Source organism: Eleutherodactylus coqui, chromosome 1 (assembly GCF_035609145.1).
Source record: "Eleutherodactylus coqui strain aEleCoq1 chromosome 1, aEleCoq1.hap1, whole genome shotgun sequence".
Classification (NCBI taxonomy): Eukaryota; Metazoa; Chordata; class Amphibia; order Anura; family Eleutherodactylidae; genus Eleutherodactylus; species Eleutherodactylus coqui.
The window spans coordinates 398658419-398682336 of NC_089837.1; the positions used below are offsets into that span (position 1 = coordinate 398658419).

Consider the following 23918-nt stretch of genomic DNA (forward strand, 5'->3'; position numbering starts at 1 on the left):
CGGTGTGGCTTGGCCTCGTGGCCGTGTGTAGCCCGGTGTGGCTTGGCGTCGTGGCCGTGTGTAGCCCGGTGTGGCTTGGCCTCGTGGCCGTGTGTAGCCCGGTGTGGCTTGGCCTCGTGGCCGTGTGTAGCCCGGTGTGGCTTGGCCTCGTGGCCGTGTGTAGCCCGGTGTGGCTTGGCCTCGTGGCCGTGTGTAGCCCGGTGTGGCTTGGCCTCGTGGCCGTGTGTAGCCCGGTGTGGCTTGGCCTCGTGGCCGTGTGTAGCCCGGTGTGGCTTGGCCTCGTGGCCGTGTGTAGCCCGGTGTGGCTTGGCCTCGTGGCCGTGTGTAGCCCGGTGTGGCTTGGCCTCGTGGCCGTGTGTAGCCCGGTGTGGCTTGGCCTCGTGGCCGTGTGTAGCCCGGTGTGGCTTGGCCTCGTGGCCGTGTGTAGCCCGGTGTGGCTTGGCCTCGTGGCCGTGTGTAGCCCGGTGTGGCTTGGCCTCGTGGCCGTGTGTAGCCCGGTGTGGCTTGGCCTCGTGGCCGTCTGTAGCCCGGTGTGGCTTGGCCTCGTGGCCGTCTGTAGCCTGGTGTGGCTGGGCCTCGTGGCCGTCTGTAGCCTGGTGTGGCTGGGCCTCGTGGCCCTTTTAAAGAAACTCCAAGACCTCATATTGTAGATTATATTCCTCTCCCAATAATGGCTGTGGGGTTTCTTGGCGAATGCCTGCACAGAGTCGATCAGATTTAGAGCATGAAGTGCTGCTTTAGTAATTCTGCTGTGACAGCACTTTGGCGAAAATCCTGGTATGGTGATACAGCATTCAAGAAATACGTTGTGTCCGTTTCCTATGCAGGGAAAGTATTGGTTTGGTCCAGAATTTTTTTTTAAATCTAAATTCTTTTCCCCTGCATCGTTGCTAGGCAATGATGTCAGGTATCCGCAATGTCAATTGCGGATGGGCTGCGGGTTGGAGGGTTTCCATTGACTTCATTGGAATCCCTCCATGCGGAATCTGTACTAAAATAGAACATGCTGCAATTTTTCTTGCGCTCGCGGAAATCACAATTCGATTTGGTGTGCCTGCAGTAAAAAGCGCTTTTGCATTGCATGGTTCGAACGGTATTTGCTGCGGATGCGCGGCGTGAATGCTGACCGCGGATTCCGTAATGCAAATAGGTTTGTGTGCAGCCGGCTTCAGTGGTAGAATTTGGGCGTTTTTCCACCCCCCCTGAGAGAGTTAATAAAAGTTGATCTATAAGTTATATGTGCCCCTAAATGATGCTATTGGAAAAAACAGCTAATTTCATAAAAAAAACAAGCCCTCCTATGGGTGCATTGATGGGGAAAAAGGAAGTGACTTTTAAAAATGTAGCAGTTTCGTAAAGTTTTCCAGTTCTTTGCAAACATTGTTTGAATTCTAGTTGCCATAACTATGTTCAGTTACATAATGGTTTCTCTTACCAGCAAAGTCCAGCCAACAATTCAAATAAATTAGCCTTTGCTTATTTTATTGACTGAATGAAATAAGATTAAAATAAACTTAAATAAATTTAATTCAAATAAATGATTTAAACACCAAGTACTGTATGTTCAAATCATGGAATTAATTTCCCTGACTTATTACTAGTATTTATGAGTATATGTCATAAAATTAGTAATATGATATAGTTTCCCCCCCAAAATAAGACCTACCCTGAAAATAAGCCCTAGAACCATTTGTCAGGGTTTTGGGGGAGGCTTGAAATAATAAGCCCTACCCCGAAAATAAGCGCTAATTACAGTTCATAAAATTTTCACGCATTAGGTGCGTGAAAAGGGGCATAAAAACACAATTGCTGCATTTTTACAGCGCTTTTCACGCTTGTCAGCCGAGTCACTTGCCAAGTGAGCTTGGTCCAGGGCCTTCCTGTTGCTCTCCAGAGCCCTGTTGCTGTTGCTGTCATCAGTCGCCTGCACAGGATCACTTCCTGGTTACGATTCTTTCAGCGCTGCATTGATTGGCTAAGCCGCTCAAAGAACCAGGTGGGATTTACGAATCCTGTAACCAGGAAGTGTTCCTGTGTGGGCAGATGAGGACTGCGGGAACCACATCGGGGCTCTAGAGGTAATCGGGAAGGCCCTGGACCAAGCCTGCTGGGTAAGTCACTCGGATGACCCGTTAAAAAAAGATATCCCCCGAAAATAAGCCCTAGTGCATCTTTTGGAACAAAAATTTATATAGTACAGGAGAATTTAAAAAAAAAATGCCTGATGACCTGTTCCTGCTGGACATAATCAGCGGATTCCCTTTTCACCTTTTTAATAAACATGATACAGTTTTATGTACAGTTTTGTATGACCAGCTGTAAAGAGAAGAGGCCTTGAAGTGATGTTTGGTAAAGTTTCATCAATCAACTAAGCCACCCTCCGGTCCTTGAAAAACAAAGGTGGCCGCTTCACTCTTGTAACTACTTGATGCACTCTGTGTGTATTAGTATGCATTGGTAGTCTAAGACGTTACATGCTGCTCAATAGCACTGGCCAATCAAAACAGTGTGTACTGTAGACTAATGATGCCTACTAATGGCCAGTGTGGTCCAGGCAGTCAGAGGGGTGATGCGGCCATCTTTGTCCAGGACCAGAGGGTCGTTTTTACTCCTGCTTTTGCAGGAATGTTAATGTGCAAAATATCTAAAGAAAATAAAGTAATTTACAAACCAACTGCAGTATAGCATGGATCAGAACTTCTTTCTTTTGTTTCAGGTAGGACTGTTAGGTATGATAGTGTTACTGCCTCCTCACATGTGGCATTTGCCTCTGTTTTCGGGAAGCACTTTTCTCCTGATTTTTAGTTCCTGCACTGTACCAAACTAACCTTAAGAATTAAATGTTGTCTTCCTGCTATCCCATATGCTTCTCCTCACTGTGCAAGATCTGCATTGCAAAAACATTTGTTCAGTGGGTGTGCACCCTGCAGAGAGCGAAAACTTGAAACTCTTATTTTGCCCTTCCTCTCACTTCTAACAGATGCTGTGGATTTTCAGAGATTCCTCCTTTTGTAGCCTGCGATTATATAGGTTGTCTCATAATGCATTCTAGAATATTTTGGCCATCAAGAAAGCCGCGGCTGAATTTTCTACATTGGTTTAATTTTCTGTCTGTTTTGGGGTTCTTCTCTACAGCCTTCAGTTACATTACCTTGATTGACAATTCCCAAGCAAGTCTTAAACTTAATTCCTCCTTGATTGCATGTCTACTATGTACTTTGTCACTCAAAGTTTTGCCTGTTGTTATCCTTCCATATGCCACTCAACCAGGTTAGAGACACATGTGATACACCATCTGTTACTATTTTAACTGCCATATTTTAAAAAATAGCATATATTGCGTCACTTGATAAGGTTTATGTATTTCCTATTCACTTTTTTCTTTGTGAAAGAAGATTAAATCTATTTCTATGCAGCCCTTTCCACGCCGTATACCAATCTACACACATTAATACAAACTATAAGTCATATCTGTACCCACCTATGTTCAGTTTTGTGATTAGCCATATGTAATGCTAGAAGGCAGATTTTGACAGATGTGGACACAGTAGAAGGATTACTTTGTCTTTTTTTTCTTCTTCTTCTTAATTTTGCTCAGGCAAAGGAGCACTGCTCCCTCGTCCAAGGTTGTCATGAAGTGCATGTTAGAAGACTAGTCACTTGTTCACTCATCATTGCAGCAGTGTAACTAGTTGTAGCAAGTAAGTCAGTGATGTAGGAACCCCCTTTAGAATATGTTGAAACATAGTGTAAATGCGGCGGATAAATAAGTGGGTTTTGGGTTGCAGTTTGGGCACTCTGTCTCTAAAAGGTTCGCCATCACTGATCTAGAGAGTAAGCCATTTGTAAAATATTGGACATAGGTGTATTGTAGATAATGGAGATCCATCTAACAATCGAGTCTCTGAATCCAAAGCATCGCATGACCTGTAGTAAATATCACCATTCAATGGAGTTAAAGGCCTTAGTGGCATCCGGGGATGCCAGTGTTATACAGCTCTGCTGTTTACATCCAATTTATTAACCACTTGGAATCTCCTACTAATAGACGTAGATCTTCTAGGCATGAAGGCTGATTGATCTGAATGAATAATATCATGAATAGCTAAGTTCAGCCTGGTTGCTAAAATTTTGGTTATCTTATTTTCTGCATTCACTAATGAAATGGGTCTGTATGAGCTGCAGTCCTCAGTAAATGCTCACCTCTGTGTGCATTTACTGAGCAGAACAAAGCAGCCATGTACTACAGGGATGGAGTATGCCCTTAAGGCTAAGAAGTGGCTGCAACCTCCAGTCTGGGGGTAAATTTGAATAAAAAGGGTCATTACTTTTAAGGGTAAAAAGTGAGGAGAGTGGGAGGGGTGGCACATTCTGCAAAGGAACATCGGTACATGCAGTCTGAGGAGAATCTAATGCTACTCTATGGACATACATATTTTATTCCACAGTTCCTCTAAAGCAACAATGACTTCCTAAAATTTTCCATGCGAACAACACGTAAACATATATCAGCTAGTATTTTTTTATAATAATAATTTCTGTGCTTGTATGTTTTAGTTATGTTTGGCCAAAACAATTTCTCTATTCTATTACAATCCAGTATTGTGTTTAACACTAGAGGCCAAAGGAATAAAGAAATGGTTTTGAATAGAGATGAGCGAGTATACTCGCTAAGGCACATTACTTGAGCGAGTAGTGCCTTAGCCGAGTATCTCCCCGCTCGTCTCTAAAGATTCGGGGTCGGTGACAGGTGAGTTGCGAGGGGAAGAGCAGGAGAGAGAGATCTCCCCTTCGTTCCTCCTCACTCTCTCCCGCCGCTCCCCACACCCCGCTGGCCCCCGAATCTTTAGAGACGAGCGGGGAGATACTCGGCTAAGGCACTACTCGCTCGAGTAATGTGCCTTAGCGAGTATACTCGCTCATCTCTAGTTTTGAATAAACATAACTAAACACACAAAAATCTTAACTCTGTCTTAAAAATACAAAAAATATTTCAGATTTTAAAGTGCATTGAAGTTTTGTTCTCAACCAGCCTCTCATGGTTGGGACCGTATCTTCAAAATAAGGGGAGGGGTGGAATGTTAAAGGATCAATATATGCCAGCAATTTGAAAATGTTTACAAAAAAAAGACAGCATTGCGTGTTTTCCTTTAAGGATATGTAGGTATTCTTTACCAGTTGTCGACCAGCTATTTTTATTAATGTCTATGGGGTCATCTATATAAGCTTGTTCCAGATCAGTGCATTGCATCTCCATCTTCTCCAATCTGGCCATGGCCTTCTTGATGAAGAAAATAGAGGATTTCAAACATTCTTGTAGATAACATTTAAGTGTCCCACACCAAGAGATTATCAGGATAAGGGGCGTGATCAAGAATACAGTCAGATGCATCCAGAAGGGACAACCAGAAGAGGTGAATCTTCTACCTGCCAGAGGAATGTGTGGTGGATGAGGAGATCCTTACAGATTGTGGAGTGGTCAGACACTCCCCTCGGAAGGTGCATGATAACTGAGATGTTGGGGAATAAAGATAGAGACCCGTGTGGCGCAGAGTGTTAAGGCAGCAGAAATGCACTCCTAAGCTTTCGCTCATGACCTGAAGGGTACAAGTAGAGATGAGCGAGCATACTCGCTAAGGGCAATTGCTCGATCGAGTTCGGGGGATACTGGTATAGTCCTTTTTAGGTTTTAGCTATACTTTGTTTATTGATGAAGGAATTTTGGGTTGCTACCATTGAGATTTAAAATAGTTTTGCTCCACTTTAAGTTCTATGGGAATATTAAATTCCTCTATGTATTTTCAAAAGCACATACATAATATAAGGTAAACAATAGGGGGAATTGTAAAAGGTGATGAGGACCATCTGGGGGGGTATATACAGGGTAAAGCTACAAGTTACATGGTGCCCCTCTCAACTAAACTGAAATAGAAACTACTCTCCAACAATGTCCATATAATGAATAATCCACTTACATAGGAGTTATACAGGTAAAGAGATCAGAAAAAAAGGATGTTGCATTTTCTCGGTTTAGCGTTTGGTTAAGATTCATTCTCAGATAATCGAAAAGCAGATCAGCACTCCCAGGTTTTCTTTGTAATAAAACACCTTTATTCCTCAGCTTAAAAACTGCAAAATTTCGATCCTATGTGGATCTTTTTCAAGCATGGTTAGGATCCATTTGTCTGCCTCGGCTGTAGAAACAAACAACCTGGTGCGGTTTCCATCAATCACTTGGAGTGAAGCAGGATAAGTCCTAATCAATTGTTGCTCTCGAAGCTTGACCTTGACTAGATGCCCTCTCTTTTTATAGATCCGCCAAGAAGTTCTGGAAGAGGGAAATGGCCGAATTCTCATATTGGATTTAACTATGTTGGCTTGCAGCACGGTGTCTCAGTCTCTACAGTTTAGTGGGCGTCCTAGCAGTGACCTTGGTAGGCCTTCAGGAACAGGAGGTCTCATTGGGACTCTGTGAGCTCTCTCCACAATGAAGGCTTTAGTGAAAAGTGTGTCAGGAAAAAGATCCTGGAGCCACTTCTCCACAAGCTCCCCTTGCCTCTGCCCCTCTACTGTCTCCGGTATGCCCACAATGCAGAGGTTGTTTCTCCTGGAGCAATTCTCCAGGTCATCCATCTTCTGTCACCATATCTCCGTTTTGTGAGGAAGGTTTTGCATCTAGGGTGGATACCCTACATTCCATATGTGTGACGTGATCCCAAAGGTTTTGGCGCTCTTCACGGTGGAGGCTGATGTCCACCTTGACCTCGTCGATTTTACCTCTGAGGGCAGCAGTAGAAGAGTTGATCAGATACCTGCTTCAATGCTAGGTCTTGTTCCTTGGACTTAGTTGTTGAATCTGCATCAGCTGATATTTTATTAAAATGAGCACATGGAGGGTCAGGGCTCACATCTCAACCCCGAGAATCCTCTCTAACAAGCACCTTAAGTTGGTCCACGATGGAGGATTATTACCTCCCCCGTTACCTTTCTTTTTACCTTGGGGTTGTAGTAAATAAACTGAGTTATGGGAATTGTTCAAAATTGGTATGCACCTTCCTTTTATATGACAAAACGGTGAGAATGTTAATATTGACCGCATTCTAGATCAAAATTACCACTGCAATTTCTTCCCAGTTGGATCTACTTTGGTTCTCTATACAGAGCAAAAACTTATAACAGAGACAATACATTTTGTTAACTTTTTTTTTTATTAAGGGAGGGTTGGCAAATTAACATTACATAATTAATACTCATGTAGTATTGCTTATGCTCCCCATATGCTAGTAAAGATGATCTGAGAATAGCATGCACTGTAAGCAGACTACCCATAGACATGGTGTGAAAATCTGGGGTAATTCCCACAATGGCATCTTCCAAGACTGTTAGCAGTAATTTGCTGATAGGAACGCCAGCCCATCTCTACTATTGTGCATGCTAAGCACTCCACAGAAAAGTCTAGAGGGAAAAAAATCTGAAGGATCCATCTGCTCATTTCTGCTACACTGCACTGATGTAAGATTACGCTAATCTGGTTGCTTGTCAGGACAGGTTAGTGAAAGGAGGCGAATGGCTAAGATTTAGAGTAAACTAGTTGTACAGGAAATCATAAGCTGCTGCCATGCTTGCCATGTTGTGTATAACAGAACAGCATGATGATAAGCTTCAACTTGTACATATAAAATACAACAGATTTGCGAGATTATTGCACGTTTTTTTTTCTTCTAAATTTAGCAAAATTCATCTGGCAATCAATGGATTAGAAGAAAGACACATTTCCATAAATGTAACAAAAAATGTTGTTTCGTAACCATGTACAGTGACACCGTTACAACACAGCCCCAGGCAAATATCATTTTATACAGTTTGTTATTGATAAGATATATACACAAGAAAATGTATCAATACTGTTATCATTTCAGGGAATGTGGAATAAAGTACTGGGGGATGCAATTTATGGCTTTTTATAGTTTTTACCATTTTTCTCTGTATACAGTAAATAAGTAAGCGATTAGTGGACAAAGGGGCAGCAGTGAATATTGGTGAAAAAGATTTGTGGTGCACATTCAGAAACTACTGGCTTGGGTAGCTAGAGAGCTTGTCTCACCCCTGATCTGAGACATACAACTCCGAAAACTCAAAAGGTGTTTCACCAATAAAAGATTCCCCTCCCAGAAGCACCACAAATTGAACAATAAAAATGTTTAGATTCTAATATAATTATGTGTTGGCCATAATAATGACACATCAGAGAAAACCCTCTACTACATCTGATATATATATATATAAATAAATAATTTTACTTTATTCTCTGTTTTTTCTTTTATATTGTTTCAGCAATTTTTTTCACCCACACCTTTTTCATTACAGTCTTCATAATATTTTTTTTCCTTTTTCACAGAATTTAATTCGAACATTTATGCGTTTTTCATACGTTTTTAGTGATAATGTATTTTATGTATTAGTTATATTATCTAAAGTCCATTACTCTTGGCTGAATATCTATTTACAGATTTCCCGCAATGGTTGTGTGCAGATATGGCGTTTGCAACACGGTTTATAGGCAGTCTCTATATGGTAGCAGTTTTGTGATCTTTGATCACTCACCGCTCCATGAGTACTGCGTGTGGCCTCTGTCTCGTCTCACACTGCCACATTTGCGCCGATTTAAGTTAATATATTATAACATACTAGTGTTAGGAGGCCATCTTGATACACCCTATATGGAGTGAAGAATATTATGCATATTTGAATGGGTGTCCAAGGTGGAACTGATTGTGGCTCAGTGACAGGTGTGTTATGGGTTGGAGTTTATAGAGCAGTGCACTATTTAAGAGAGGGTTAATGTATATAATAGTACCCTTCTGAGAAAGGCTTGTCTGAAACGAGTGCAGTAGGAGATTTTAACCTCGCTATGTTGGGATTCTGAGTGGCACTAAGGTAACCCTCTGATGATATGCTTAATTATATATTGAATTTTGGAAGTTTAGATAGAGGTTACATATGTGTCTTGCAGACTCTGATGTTACTGGTGGGAGCCTGAATGGCAGTATGCTGGACATAGGTTATTCCCTGATATAGTATCTGTATGGATATCTGACTCTAACCTAGATATAGATGGATATGTTAGACATATGTGTATTTTTGAGCATAACCAGATATATTGCATGTATGCTCTGTTATTTCCCACCTGTGTGTAATTTTTACTTTTTTTGGTCCTTTCATTGGCATTTTTACATTGCAGGTTGAACATCCCATCACAGAATGTATTACTGGCCTGGATCTTGTAGAAGAAATGATTCGTGTTGCAAAGGGTTACTCTCTCAGGCATAAACAAATTGATATCCCTATAAATGGTTGGGCAGTCGAATGTCGTGTCTATGCTGAGGTAAAAAAAATGTTCATGATGTTTTTTTCTCTCATTGAGGGCTGATCAGAAAAGACAAGAATTTACATTTGGAAAGTGTTTTGTGAGAATAAGTGTATGTTGTGTCATTGTTCTCAGTAAGAGAAACCAAGTAATCTTGTAGATATGATACCTTTTAATGGCTAACAAAAATACGTGATGTTACAGCAAGCTTTCAAACCTACACAGGGTTCTTCCTCAGGCTTAATGGAACATGACCACATGGGAGGGCACAAATGTAGTGAACTTAATTTGCACTTAGATGAATACCAGAGACAGGGTAAGAGGGCACAGATGTTTTGTGATTAATAGCACTTCGATAAATACCAGGAAGGGATGAGCATAATAGTAAATAATTAGTTCAGTGACAAAGAATATGAAAGTTTAGAGTCTCTAAATTGATGATACGGGGTCACCACCAGGCCATCGTTACCTCTGCTCCTACTTTCTCATATCTCTTAATCTCCAATGATATAAAAACCCACCTCCGAGATTCATACCATTTCTGATAGTATCAAAGTTGGTTATAAACTCCATGGGACATTCACATGTTGGAGGCCTTTTTGTTGAAAAAATAGGACAAGAACTGAAAGCCAGGATGAGATTGCATCGCCACTGGATTAAAGAGAGAAAGACAGACTTGCCTGTGGCAAAGCATTTTTCTAGTCACGGACATAACATGCAAGATATGAAAGTTGTTATACTTAAAGGCAATTTTAAGTCCCAATGTTACAGAAGAATTTGAGAATATAAGTATATAACCAACTTTGAGCTGTGTAGGTTCGAAAGCTCGCTATAATATCATGTATTTTGTTAGCAATTAAAAAGTATCATATCTACAAGATGACTTGGTTTCTCTTATTGAGAACAATCACACTTTTTCCTACTGGCTAACACGATAGTAAAAAAGTTTTTACCATATTTTCTGTAGAACATTTCTCCAGCCAATCCGCAAGAAGCTGCAAGCATATCCACACCAGACTGTATGGATTTAGTGCAGATTTGCCGCTATGAAGCAACTAAATTTAAAAAAAAAAACTTTATACACATATGATCTTCTGCCAACCCCCCTACTAAAGGCCCATTTAGGTTGGACAAATGTTGGGCAAACGATGCCCGACACTCATCCCCACACATACTTGCTGGCTCACAGTGGGGAGGCTGGAGGAGATTTCTCTCCTCGCGCTCCCCCGCCCCTCTCCATTGACTTAAGATAGTGGTCGTTCAATACTGAACGGCTGCTATTTACACTGAGCAATCAGCGATCAGCTCATTGTCCATCATTTATGCTGCAACCTGTGATTTGAAGCAATGGTCAACTATCCACACAGCACGTCTTCACTGAAGGCCAGAGGCTAACATTACTAGGGGAGTGGCAGATGTTTTGGGAAGGTGAGTATAGTCTTTTTTTTTTTTTTGTTTAATTTTTAAAAAATTTCTCAATTATCACCATCTACAGATTTTGCTGCAGTTCTATGTGTAATCCACAGAAAAATCTGCAACAGTTGGGTTTGGATTTTACAACAGATTTTGACTTCCCTATGAACTCATTGGGGAAAATCTGCCCACAACTCAATGACCATTCTGTTTCTGAAATTGACATGCTATGTATTGAAAAATCTTCACTCCAAGTCAGTTTTCTTTATGAAAATTTTGTTGGAATATTATCCACTTTGCTGAATTTTTACCTACCATTTTTCATCGAAAATAAGCCCTACACCTATTTTTGAGGGAGGGGGGTTAAAAATATAAGCCCTTCCCTGAAATAAAGCCCTAGCTACACTAGGTTTAAAAAAAATATAAAAGGAAGCAATACTCACCTAGCCGCCGGCGTCTGTGTCCCTCACGCTTGTCTCCGGCGCAGTGGCAGGCTGCAGTCCTCAGCGCTGACAGGATTCTCTCGGGCTGACGGGACTTTGAATAGCCTGTATCCCTCCGGTAAGAGAGCGCTGTGATTGGATCGAGCACCAGCCAATCAAAGCTGGCACTCGATCATTCACAGCCATTCTGTGAATGACATCACTGAATGGCTGTGATTGGTTCATCTAGCATCAGCTCTGATTGGCTGGCTCTCGATCCAATCACAGCGCTTACCGGAGGCAGGGTATTCAAAGCCCAGTTACCAGGAGAGAATCCTGTCAGCGCTGGGAACTGAAGCAGCGTGGGGACCAGCGCGAGGGACACAGGCGCTGGCGGCTAGGTGAATATTGCTTTTTTTTACCTTATTGCTTATACTTACCTAGCCGCTGGCTTCTGTGTCTCTCGCGCTGGTACTTGCGCTGCTGCAGACTGCAGTTCTGAGCGCTGACAGGATTCTCTTCTCCTGGTAACTGGGCTTTGAATACCCCGCCCTCCGGTAAACGCTGTGATGGGATTGAGCGCCGATGAACCAAGGCGCGGGATAGTTTTTATTTCTATTTTTATACTCCGATAAACCAATCACACCGCTTATCGAAGGCGGGGTATTAAAAGTCCTGTTACCAGGAGAAGAGAATTCTGTTAGCGCTGAGGACTACACCAGCGCGAGGGACACAGACCCTGGCGGCTTGGTAAGTATAAGACACCCCCTGAAAATAAGACACTGTGCCTCTTTTGAGGAAAAAAATTATATAAGACTGTGTCTTATTTTCAGGGAAACATGGTACAAATGTAGATGAAAATCTACAGCAATTCTGTCACATGCTAACAATGCCTTACTTTGAGAATTTTCTTTTACACTATTTATTTAATGAAAATGGTACCCAATTATATAAAAAAAATAAGAGTTTGTTTTATGATTGTAAACAGGTTTAATTTGCTACTAAATGACATATTATAGAGTTATTTTTTGAGATTAGCTATACTCTATTTGCTTATATAAATCAACTAAGTGAGTGAGCCCTTAGTCTAGAGCACCTTAATACTAGACACATTGGGGAGTAATAGGTTGAACTGGATGGACATATGTCTTTTTTTTCGGCTATACATACTCAGTTACTATGATGACCAAAAGTTCATCAATAGATAATTGGGGATTTACCCTTAGGGTCCCTGACAATCAACTGATTCCTGGGATCCTTGTTACTATGGTCAGCGTAGGAAGCAGAAGGCGCTGACCATAGTGCAACGGCCCAGGATGGTATTACAGATGCAAATTGTAAGGAAAGGGAGACAGCTCTAGGGTATACCTGACTTAGCAAACCATTACCAAGAAAATTGCCAGAAGCAAGAGAAGAGCCTGATGGTTAAACCCTTCCAAACACAGAATAATACATTGTATAGCAGCTCATACGCGATATGAATATGCAGGGATCTCTGAGGCCTCAGTCACATGGACATTTTGACACATGAGTTTTTGAATGCATCAGTTATGCGTTCAAAAATTCGCGTGACCGAAGTGGGCATCACGGCGGAAAAAACGCTGCTAGCAGCGGTTATCCGCTCAAGAAGAGCACTGCCCGCTATCCCCTGCTGCGGCTGTGAAAGCTGCAGCAGGGGATTCCTTGGATGTGCAACCCCTGGATGCTGTCACATCCAGGGATTTCACCTGTGGTCACTGAGGCCGGCGGCAGCTGCAGCGGACCCATTGACATACAGAGAACTTTGCGATCCTCTGCTACAGCTGTGGCAGAGGATTTCTTCATCTCTGCGGGGAGTCTGCATTGGTTCTATTTAGATGCGGCCGGCAAACGCAGCTGACAGACACGCGTACAAACGCCCGTATGACTGAGCCCTGACACTTCCAGCCTATGTAACAACTGTGAAGACGACATAATTAAGATAACATTGTACTGGATGCTTCTACTTTGGCTGCTTTTTATAGCACCTCCATAAACTTGCACCCTGTCCGATTCAGTATTGGCTGCCTGCAGTTATGTCATTTCCCTGAGGACAGCATGCTGTGGGAATATTATAGTGGCTATAAATGACTGCCCTTTTAGCTTACCTAAGAAGCATATAATCAGGCTGCTTGCTTTGCACCTCTATTTGCTCACACTTTTTATGTCCTACTTTTTCAGCTTGCCTAGCTAACATACACTTAGTTCTTCTATGGACATACTCCAGATCTAGTTCAGCCACCTTCTCCTTACTTTTAAAGTGTTTTTGCCCTTTTTTTGAGCGCATATTTGTTAATAAAGTACACAATTTATTAGTTTGTGTTTGGGAGCGTATAACCATCAGGCCATTCTCTTACCTCTGGCAATTTTCTTGGTGATTGGTATTACAGATGCAGCTTCCATTTAATTTAATGGACTGCAGCACCAACCTGGGCTGCTACGCCGTGGTCAGTACTTTCTGCTTCCTGCTCTTAACCATAATGACAGCAGCCCTAGTAATCAGCTGATTGGTCGGGATCCCATCCGCGGGTCACCGCCAATCATCTATTGATGACCTGCTGGTCATCGATTAAAAAAAAAAAAAAAAAAAGTCCTAGAATCCCCCTTTAAGTAAAGTATACCTGACTAATAGACAGCCGGTTAAGTGTTGCCTATAGTACCCTATCAAAATTCAACCTTTTATTTTACAGATTGCAATTATTATTGCGATTTGCTTATAGGCAACACTTACATTTCTGTCTGCACTTGTTTATCTATGAGAGAAAAGGCTTCGTGTTTTGCTTTTTTCTTTGATGTCAGCTGAATCGTTTTTCTGCCATTCTGTAAATCACAAGCCTTAAACCGTTATTGGATAATGAGCCCTTTTATTCTTACTATGTGTATAATGAATTTATCAGCATAGGTTTTATTATTTTCATAGTAATATCTTTATTAGTTGCCACTTGGAATGGTCTTAAACTGCTTCCTTCTGATTATGTTTATTTGTTAATTCACTGTTTTAGGATCCCTATAAATCTTTTGGCTTGCCCTCCATTGGTCGTCTCTCCCAGTATGGTGAACCGCACCATTTGCCTGGGGTATGTAAATAGATTTCTCTTGAAATTTAAGAATTGTTATTACTATTACATTTTGCTTAACATAAAATTATAGCGTTGTGGTAATTAGCGTGACAGCATAAATATTAAGGTGTATTGTGGCACAGCCAGTTTACCGCTAACAAAGCCCTTTTGTCAATTGAACATTTTTGAGTAGTGTGTTTGTTCATCAATTTTCGGCTGCATAAAAAGAACAAAAAGATCTCCCTTTTCTATGCAATAAAAGTAAAATTGGTGTAACTGTGACCCTGTGTTTTGCTTGGAGGCTGACAGGGGCAATCCCATCTGTGTGTAAGACTCGGAATGATTACTTGCATGGAATAGAGAGAGAATTAAACATTTTAAAGATGTTATTGGATATGTGATTTATTTCACTTCTCCAAATTGTTGTTCCCATATTCTTTCTAATGGGACCTGACCCTTTCTTGGCTCAGAGACTCCATGCTGTGTTCAAAGTCTGTGAGTAGAACAAAAATTGCAAGGGTTTAACAGGCACTATGTCTTGCTGCAGATTGGAAGAGAAAACATACATTAGAGGTTGTGCTTAAGCATCACTTGTGAACGTCAAGCATGAGACTCATTAAATTAAAATGTACGTTAATTATTCAGGCTCCTTTTTTTTCCCCTCTCGTTTTTTTTCCTACATTTTAATAGCTAACAAGATGTCAAACATTTTGCCCTTGCAAGTTTCTGCAATTTGCAGTTTTCAAACGTGAGACCTGTTGAAAGTACAAGTGATAATGGACAAAACTGTACCCCCTACGGACAATGTCCCACCAAATCTTTCTTCAATTAATGCTGCAGCGGGAGTTTTGTGTAATAACATTTGTGCTTGCAAGCTATCTGGAGAAAAGGAAAAACAATTAAAATACCCTAAATATTCTAAGGACTACTGTTATTTGCTTATATGAATGTAGCATGTCAGCTAAATGGACCAAGGGATAGATAAAGTGATTGGGTGCAGGGGAGTGCACACTAAGCATTGTCTATTATTATTGCTGGGAGCAATCAAATTGATGCCAGCAGGACAGTAGACGCGTTGACAGCTGTAATTATGTATCTCCATGGTGATCACTTTTGGCCTGTCATGGAGGCCCACTTGTCCCCTCCCTTGCCAGCATTTAATCAGATTGGACTGTCACTTGTCAGGTAGACATGGCGGGCTGGGAGTTGTGTTTTGAAGGAGAGGTGAATTGAAAATGAAGGGTGGACGATGCCTGCAAGCTTTCACATGGTATGTAACAGTCCAGGCAAAATACACTTTAATTATGCCAGAGGCTTCAGCACTGTGGTAAGGACAGCAAGCCTATTGCTTGATGATGTTTTGTGAACATTAGAGTAGATATACTTAGTCAGCAGCATCTTTTGCATCTAATTGTTGAATTAATTGCAAGGGAGATAATTATGTTTTCACAGGGTTCCTACTTTAGACAGAGTTTTCAATTAACCATGATGTTTTAATGATAAAAAATATGGTTCCTCCTAAATACACACATGCTCACCAAATAAAACTGCCATGCTTACGAGCTGGGATTTGCATCAGGAAGTATTAAGAGGCTAATTCACAATTTGGGGGAATCATAGATTTTCCGCAGGTTTATTCCAGAGGACTTCTGGCTACGGAAGCTGCTTAAATGGAAACGGAATTACTTATTTTGGGGTCCCTTAGGCCCAATGTCCACTTGCACACATGGATTCCACTGCTAAATCCTGTAGCGGAATCCGTGCGTGTCCAAAGAAATGGAGAGGAAAAGACATTTTCTTACCTCTCCGGATCCAGCGCGGAGCTTCTCTATCGCGACTGGATCTTCTTCCTTCAGCATGGCGGCTGTGTCCGGGCTGACTCGCCCGGCGCATGCGCAGTGCTTTTTTCTTTTCTTCAAATCTCCTGCTTTTTGGCGGAACCGCAGCCTGTCCGCGAATTAAATGGCTTCCATTGACTCCAATGGAAGCTGTCCCTGCCGGATCCGCAGGAAAATGGAGCATGCTGTGATTTCTTCCCGCTCTTGCGATCCGCACGCCGGGGAAAAAAATCACATCTGCATGCTTTTTAATGTCCTGCGAACGCTAATGCATTCCTATGGGTGGCTTGCTTTGTGGGCGTTTAGATATACCGCATTGGGAGCAGCCGCAGGGGAGCATTATGTCACCGCAATTTTCCGCGATTAACCTATCATTATGATATGTTCATTGCTGCGATTTTCATCGCCTTACAGAGCTAAAATATGCTTGCATGGAAGTGTCATCAATTGATTAGCTGTCAGTAAATCTGTTATCCCTGTTATTTTTTGGAGTACTTGTGGGTTATCTGTCACCACTTTTTTAATATATACCATTCAGCGCTATCTTGCAGGCTATTGCAGCGTTTCATAGAATCATAGAATGGTAGAGTTGGAAGGGACCTCCAGGGTCATCGGGTCCAAGCCCTTGCTCAGTGCAGGATTCACTAAATCATACCAGACAGATATCTGTCCAGTCTTTGTTTGAACACTTCCATGGAAGGAGAACTCACCACTTCCGTGGTAACCTATTCCACTTATAGATCAATCTCACCATCAGAAAGTTGTTTTTTTTCTAATGTCTAATCTGTGTCTCCTCCCTTTCAGTTTCATCCCATTGCTTCTAGTCTTTCCTTGTGCAAATGAGAATAGGACTGATCCTTCTGCAGTGTGACAGCCCTTCAGATAATTGTAGACAGCTATTAAGTCTCCTCTCGGCCCTCTTTTTTGCAAGTGAAACATTCCTAGATCCTTTAACCGTTCTTCATAGGTCATGATTTGTAGACTGCTCACCATCTTGGTAACTCTTCTCTGAACTTGCTCTAGTTTGTCTGTGTGTTTTTTAAAGTGGGGTGCCCAGAACTGGACCGAGTATTCCAGGTCTGACTAAGGAAGAGTAGAGGGGGATAATGACCTCCCGTGATCTAGACTCTATGCTTCTCTTAACACATCCCAGAATTGTGTTTGCCTTTTTGGCTGCTGCATCACATTGTTGACTCATGTTCAGTCTATGATCTATTAGTATTCCCAAGTCATTTTCATATGTGTTTATACCACCTGAATAATAATCTAAAAATGTAAGTTTTTGATAAATAAAAAAAGTTTAAGAATTTTTTTTTATCCATATGTATTGGTGAAACATTTGTGAAATTAAAGTGGTGACAGATAACCCACTAGTACCATTATTTGTGGATGCTAGGCATTTTTATGTGAACCTTTTTAGCCATTGCAGAATTTGAAACCTTATCTAACAGATGAGTTGCTGATCCTTTTTCGCTTGGTGCATGCAGTTGGGTTACTGCTTTATTAGGAAGTGTCTGTGAGTTTTAATGCTCATCCGCCCATCTGTAGCAATCTGTTACTGAATCCTTCTGTTGTATTCCATTCACTGAATTTCTATGACCCTTCGATCAGTGGGGCATGTCTGTGTGTCTTGAAGATTTTGATTAGGTCTTGAATGTTCCAGATACCAAAGTTTGACAGCAGCGATTTAATAAATATTTAGCTCCAGTAACTGCTCATTTAAAACACTTCAAAAGGGTAACCCTTAAATGTCACATGAACGTCAATCTGAAAGAGGAAAATCGATATCAATATAGTAACAAAGTGTGATTGTTCTCAATAAGAGAAACCAAGTAATCTTGTAGATAGGATACCTTTTAATGGCTAACAAAAATACATGATGTTATAGTGAGCTTTTGAAGCTACTCGGGGCTCTTCCTCAGGCATAAGGGAACAAATCTAAAGATGTATTTTATATAAAAACATATACACATGATCACATGGGAGGGCACAAACATGATGTGCTTAAGGGGTTATCCAGACGACCGTAGATCGGCCACGTATTCACGCCGGCCGATATACGGCGTCCCTCTCTGCAGGGGGAGGAGGCTGAAAGAGCCGGGAGCAGTGCTCTGAGCTGTGAGCTCCCGCCCCCTCTCCACCCCCTTTCCACCCCTCTGCACTATTTGCAATGAGGGGAGGCTGGATGGGGGCGGAGCTAATTCAAGGAACATAGCCCCACCTCATCCCGCCTCCTCTCATTGCAAATAGTGCAGAGGGGGTGGAGAAGGGGCGGGAGCTCAGAGCACAGCTCCCGGCTCTTCCAGCTTCCTTCCCCTGCAGAAAGAGATGCCGTATATCGGCCGGAGTGAATACCCTGCCGTTATATGGTCGTCTGAAGCCGCCCTAATTTGCACTTTAAAACGAATTCCAGAACAGGATAAGAGGGCACAGACAAGTTATGATTGATAGCACTTGGATAAATACCAGAAAGGGGTGAGCTCTACAGTAAATATTTAATTAGTCCAGTGACAAGGAATGTGAAAGTTTTATGGTCTCTAAATTGATGTTGGGGAGTCAACAGGCCAGTGTGTTACCTCTGCTGTAGGTTTCTCATATCTCATAATCTCCACTGATTAAAAAAATCCTCCTAAACATAAGGGCCCCCAACAGGACATTCACTGCACAGGATCAGGTACACAACATTGGACATGGAACATGTGAATGTCCCTGGGATCTTATAGTCCTGCTGTGTGTTGGGGATTTGTATCCTGTCTGTTGTCAGTACACGTGAGCAGGTCTTGCAGCTCCTTTTTGTGTGTCAGAGGGCAATGCACTCCTGATTATAAAGTTCCTCAAGTTAGGAGGTTGCCTGTAACACAGAAGGGAGGTTCTAGGAATATGGTTTTCAGACGGTCATCCTTGTGTAGGGTATGATGGAGCTTCTTTGCAGTTTTCCTTAGTACCTCAAGCTGTGGATTGTAGGTCACTACTATAGGTACACAATCGTTTTCTTCCTTCTCTGTGTAATGGAGTAGTTGATTTCTGGGTATCCTGGTGGCTCTGGTTATATGGCCATCAAAATGTATATATGTTTTTATATAAATATGTCTTCAGATCTGTTTCATTATGCCTCAGAAAGGACCCCAAGTAGGTTCAAAAGCTCACTATAACATCATGTATTTTTGTTTGCCATTAAAACTATTTTTGTTTTACGTAATATACTAACAAACATACTGGCTCGTTAACAGCAATCGTGCACTTGTCCTATGAATTTGTCCCTGTTGTTTTTCTTCCTAATCTCATTCCATTACAGGGAAGATTGTGTAATCAAAGTTGTGTCATTGTGAAACTAATGCTGGAAGAGAGAACTGATAATAATCCATTTAGTAATGCTGTATGTAAGTTGCTTTAAGTTACTTATGACATAGCAGGAGACAAAACCTGCCTCCACTAGTGATACCCTTGTGACTGCTGTAGAGTGCCTTTGTACTGTCTAGTTGCTGTTTGTGTTAAAGAAGTTATGCCACCAGAAACATGTATCACCTATCCACAGGATAGGTGATAAATGTTTGATCACTGGGGGTCTGACCGATGGGATCCCAATGGAGCACGAGAATTGTGTACACCGGAAAATGGAGTGGAGGTGTGCATGGTTGACCACTACCCCATTCTATTTTATGATGCCCAGCGAGATAGCCAATCAATGCGCTCTGCTATCTCTATAGACTGAGTGGTGGTCGTTTATGCACACTGCTGCTCCATCCATAAGGACCCTTTTACACAGACCGATTATCACTCAGTTTATTGGTGGATTATGCAAACTGAACTATGATCGTTTAATATAAACCCTGCCAGCGACTGAATGACTAACAATTCATTTGCTTCTCATTATTTGTTCAGTTTATGCAGGCTTGGATATCAAACAACGATTAGCCCTTGCCTGTTTACTGTGAATGGAAGTGGGCAGCCGGAAGTGATATTCCATCTGCTTAGCCTCCATTCACTGAACGACTATCATTCTGTATGAAAGCACAGGAGCAATAAATGTTGGGACGAGTCAACAATCGTCCCATGTAAAAGAACACTAAGGAGACTCAGTTGTGCTGTTCTCGTCATCACTGGTAGATCCAGCGGTTGGCTTCCCAACAATCAAGCATGTATTGCCTATCCTACAAATGGTTGATCAATAACTTTTGTGGGATAACCACACATATATCCCATTCATTTAATTAAGCAGTTGATTGTAAGTGGATGGCATTTATCTGAGATGGACTCTCTCTATTTAGTATGCGTTTGTAACATTATTAGGAACATTTTTTTCACAGTAGACAAATACAGACAGGTGTGTACAGAACTCCACATTATTAAGTGGAATGGAACTTTGCTGTTGCATTACTTACAAATGTGTACTGGCTCAGAGCCTTGTGCTTGAAACTGCTAATGAGCCATTTACACAAGACAATGGAGATAATCGCTCAAAATCAGTTCGCACAAATTAATTTGAGCGATAATCGTGCAGTGTAGATGCAAAAAAGTCGCTCACTATTCGTTCACAGGTTTTTATTACTGACTTTCAGTCAGCTTAAGGGCTTATTCAGATGGGCATATATCGGTCGGGCTTTCATGGCCGGCTGATATACGCTGCCCCTCTCTGCAAGGGGAGGAGGCGGGACGGGAGCTAGTGCACTGAGCTCCTGCCCCTCGCCACTGTTTTCAACGGGGGTGGAGCTAAGTTCTGCCCCGCCCCCTCCCATTGCAAACAGTGGAGAGGGGGCGGGAGCTCAGTGCACTAGCTACCGTCTCGTCCCACCTCCTCTCCTTGCAGAGAGGGGTAGCGTATATCGGCCAGGCATGAAAACCTGACCAATATATGTCCATCTAAATAAGTCCTAAAAACCATTGCGGTCTTGTCGCTCTATGTACATGCTCTCTGCTCAGCGCTCTACATAGAAGGTGCAGCGCTGAGCAAGAAGCCCAGGATCCAGTGGTGAAGTCTGCCAGTATGAACGCTCTGCCCAAGCACTAATGACCTCAGTGGTAATGTCAGTGCTCCTGCAGTCATCTACCCCACTGTTGGCCAGTGTAAAAGGGCCATAACCCTTCCGACTATTTATTATTCTGAGATCTATCCTATGATAATGACTCCTGTTGGAATGCCCTCTGTTCTGTTTTATTTGTATTTGTACAATGCCCTGTGCCTTCTCTTTCCTTGTGTTTGGGAGAACTTAATAAATAGTGCTGAATACTATTATTTCTTTAATGGAAATGCGTTCCAAAACTGGCCTAATTGCATTGATGTATCTGCCATAAAGTTCTGAACTCATTGCTCTCTCCAGGCAGGCAGCCACTTCCCCTGCAAACAGACACAGGGACCTGACTGGTCAGGATTAAGGTTAACTAGTAGTAGCTTGACCATAGGCAAGTCTGCACATGGACATATTGCATCCTCCCTGGTGAACGCAATTTCAGGGGAACCTTGTTTTGCTTTTTGCTCTTAGTGTGTGTTTAAGTGCCAAATGTTTTATTTCAGCTAATCTAAATAATTATGGGCATCTGGTTCTAATTGCTGACTACATGCAAATGTGTTGTACCCCATCAGCCAATTAAACAGATGCTTCATTTTTCATTTTGCTTGAGATCTGAAGGGCCATTTAATGATATGTTTCTCTTTGTTGTTACACATATTAACTTTAAATTGAAATAACTCTATTGCTCACAAGGTTTGTGTCTATATTGTTATATCTTAAATAGTTATGTGATTGGCCGTCTTATAGTAAAAGAAAAGATTTGTGGCTTGATTCAAGTGATTTCTGTAAATGGATGTATTAGTAAAGACTGTCATTAGAAGGGAAAAAGCTCTAGTAATTTCCATGAATTTTATTTTAGACGTTATTACTATCTGTTATTTTGTCTTCCGGATTTCAGTATAAATGCACTGTGCTTATTTAGTATGTGTGACTCATACATTTCAATCCCCTAGTAACTTTTTTTTTTTTGTGCCTAAGGTGCGAGTTGACAGTGGCATTCAAGAAGGAAGCGACATCAGCATTTACTATGATCCTATGATTTCAAAAGTAAGTTTCTAATCCTGCTACATGAGTCAAAATTGAATAGCAAGCACATTTAATTTCACTCCTAATATTGGTCAGTCACCTTGAAAAAGGAAGACTACAAAGTGGGGACTAGATGTAGAAGTCTGTTTATGTATGCTTTTTGATTCCAGGAAGCAGTAGGTGAACACAGCTCTTGATTCATAATTATGTTTAGGCTCCAAAATCATTGGCTTTCTCACCCAAACCTATTTTAAATTAATGAAGAATAATAATGTATTCAAAAGACAGAAGGATATCTGATATTAACTATATGCCTGGGAGCGATGCTGCGTTATTTTGAAATATAGTAGATGTTGTACAGCATTTAGAAGGATGAACATTAAATCGCTGAACTAAAGATGGTAATCATCAGCTTTTCATATGTATTTTACTGTTCTTGTCTAATGATTTTCAGTGATTAGACCTAAGGAAAAACTAAAAGTAATATCCCTAAATTTTTGCCATCAAACACTGGACTATTTTTGTTTGTTGTAGTTGGTGACCCACGGTAGGAATCGTTCAGAAGCTTTGAAGAGAATGGAAGATGCTTTAGACAATTACATCATACGAGGTAATCTTCAACTGGGAGCGCTAAGATTTGTCACAAAAAGAGTCTTGACTATATTCATTACCAAAATAAAACTTCTACCTAATAAGTGCACATTAGATGCAGGAGCCGTTTACTAATTAAACGTCTGCAAATGTAGTTATTTCGAGTTTAACAAACTTTAGTCATGGAATTGTTTTAATCGGTATTATATGATTTGCTTAAAGGGGTTCTGACATGAAAAAAAAAAAATTGTACTCACCTTGCCTGGCCTGGCCCGATCGCCAGGCATGTCCCCTCCAGCCGGCATCTTCTTCTGTGCCTTTAAAGCAGAGCAGGAGCGGTCAAAAAGACCGCTTCCTGCTCTGGTCCGTCCGTCAGGCACTTCCGAGGTCAACGGACGGACCGCCACAGCAAGCACGTCACAAGCAGTGCTTGCTGTGGGCGGCCCGTCCGTCCGGCTGAACTCCGGAGTGCTGAGCATGCGCAGTGGAGACGCGGCCCGTCCTGACTCCTGTCAGAGGGCACCTCTCCACTGCGCATGCGCGCGATCCCGAAGCGGTGCGGCTGCTGGAGAAAGAAGACTGCCTGCCGGGAGGCATACTAGCACTTTCTGCTTAGGTTAAGCAGCGCTGCTGATTAGAGCCACCTGATTGGCTCTTCGGCACCACGTGACTGCACAGCGTGCACCAATCAGGTGGCTCTAGTCAGGCTGCTTAACCTAAGCAGAAAGTGCTAATATGCTGCCGGGAGATGACCCCCCGATGTCAACAACAACAGGAGAACAGGTAAGTGTTATCTTTTTATGCTTTAGCAGCCATTAACCCATGGGTTCCCTGGGTCCATTAGGCAGACCAGGGAACAATGGCTGCTAAAGCATAAAAAAATTATTCATGTCAGAACCCCTTTAACTCTTTTATAAACATTAACAAGGTAAAAAGTACAATGAAAATTTAGAATTACGTAAATCAATTGCCAAGATATACTACCAACTTACACCGGCTGACAGTTTGTTCAATAGTAGCATAGATCCACTGGATGTAAGAGAGTTTTAACAAACATGCCTTTTTGTATAAAGTAATTTGTTTGACTCTTTAACGCTCCAGGACATACATTTACATCATGGAAGTTCAGGGCTTGTATGGAGGGGGCTCAGGGGTCAATCCCTCTACATGCGGAC

General features: G+C 41.8%; 1 protein-coding gene across 1 annotated transcript in view; it reads left to right on the forward strand.

Moving 5' to 3' along the window:
• The window catches only part of PCCA (propionyl-CoA carboxylase subunit alpha), a 400750-nt gene that overhangs the window by 178268 nt on the left and 198564 nt on the right, over positions 1 to 23918 (forward strand). The window contains exons 13-16 of the mRNA XM_066580185.1: positions 9242 to 9385; positions 14223 to 14297; positions 22105 to 22173; positions 22687 to 22762. Coding sequence (XP_066436282.1) covers positions 9242 to 9385; positions 14223 to 14297; positions 22105 to 22173; positions 22687 to 22762 — 364 coding nt within the window. The remainder of the gene's footprint in view (positions 1 to 9241; positions 9386 to 14222; positions 14298 to 22104; positions 22174 to 22686; positions 22763 to 23918) is intronic.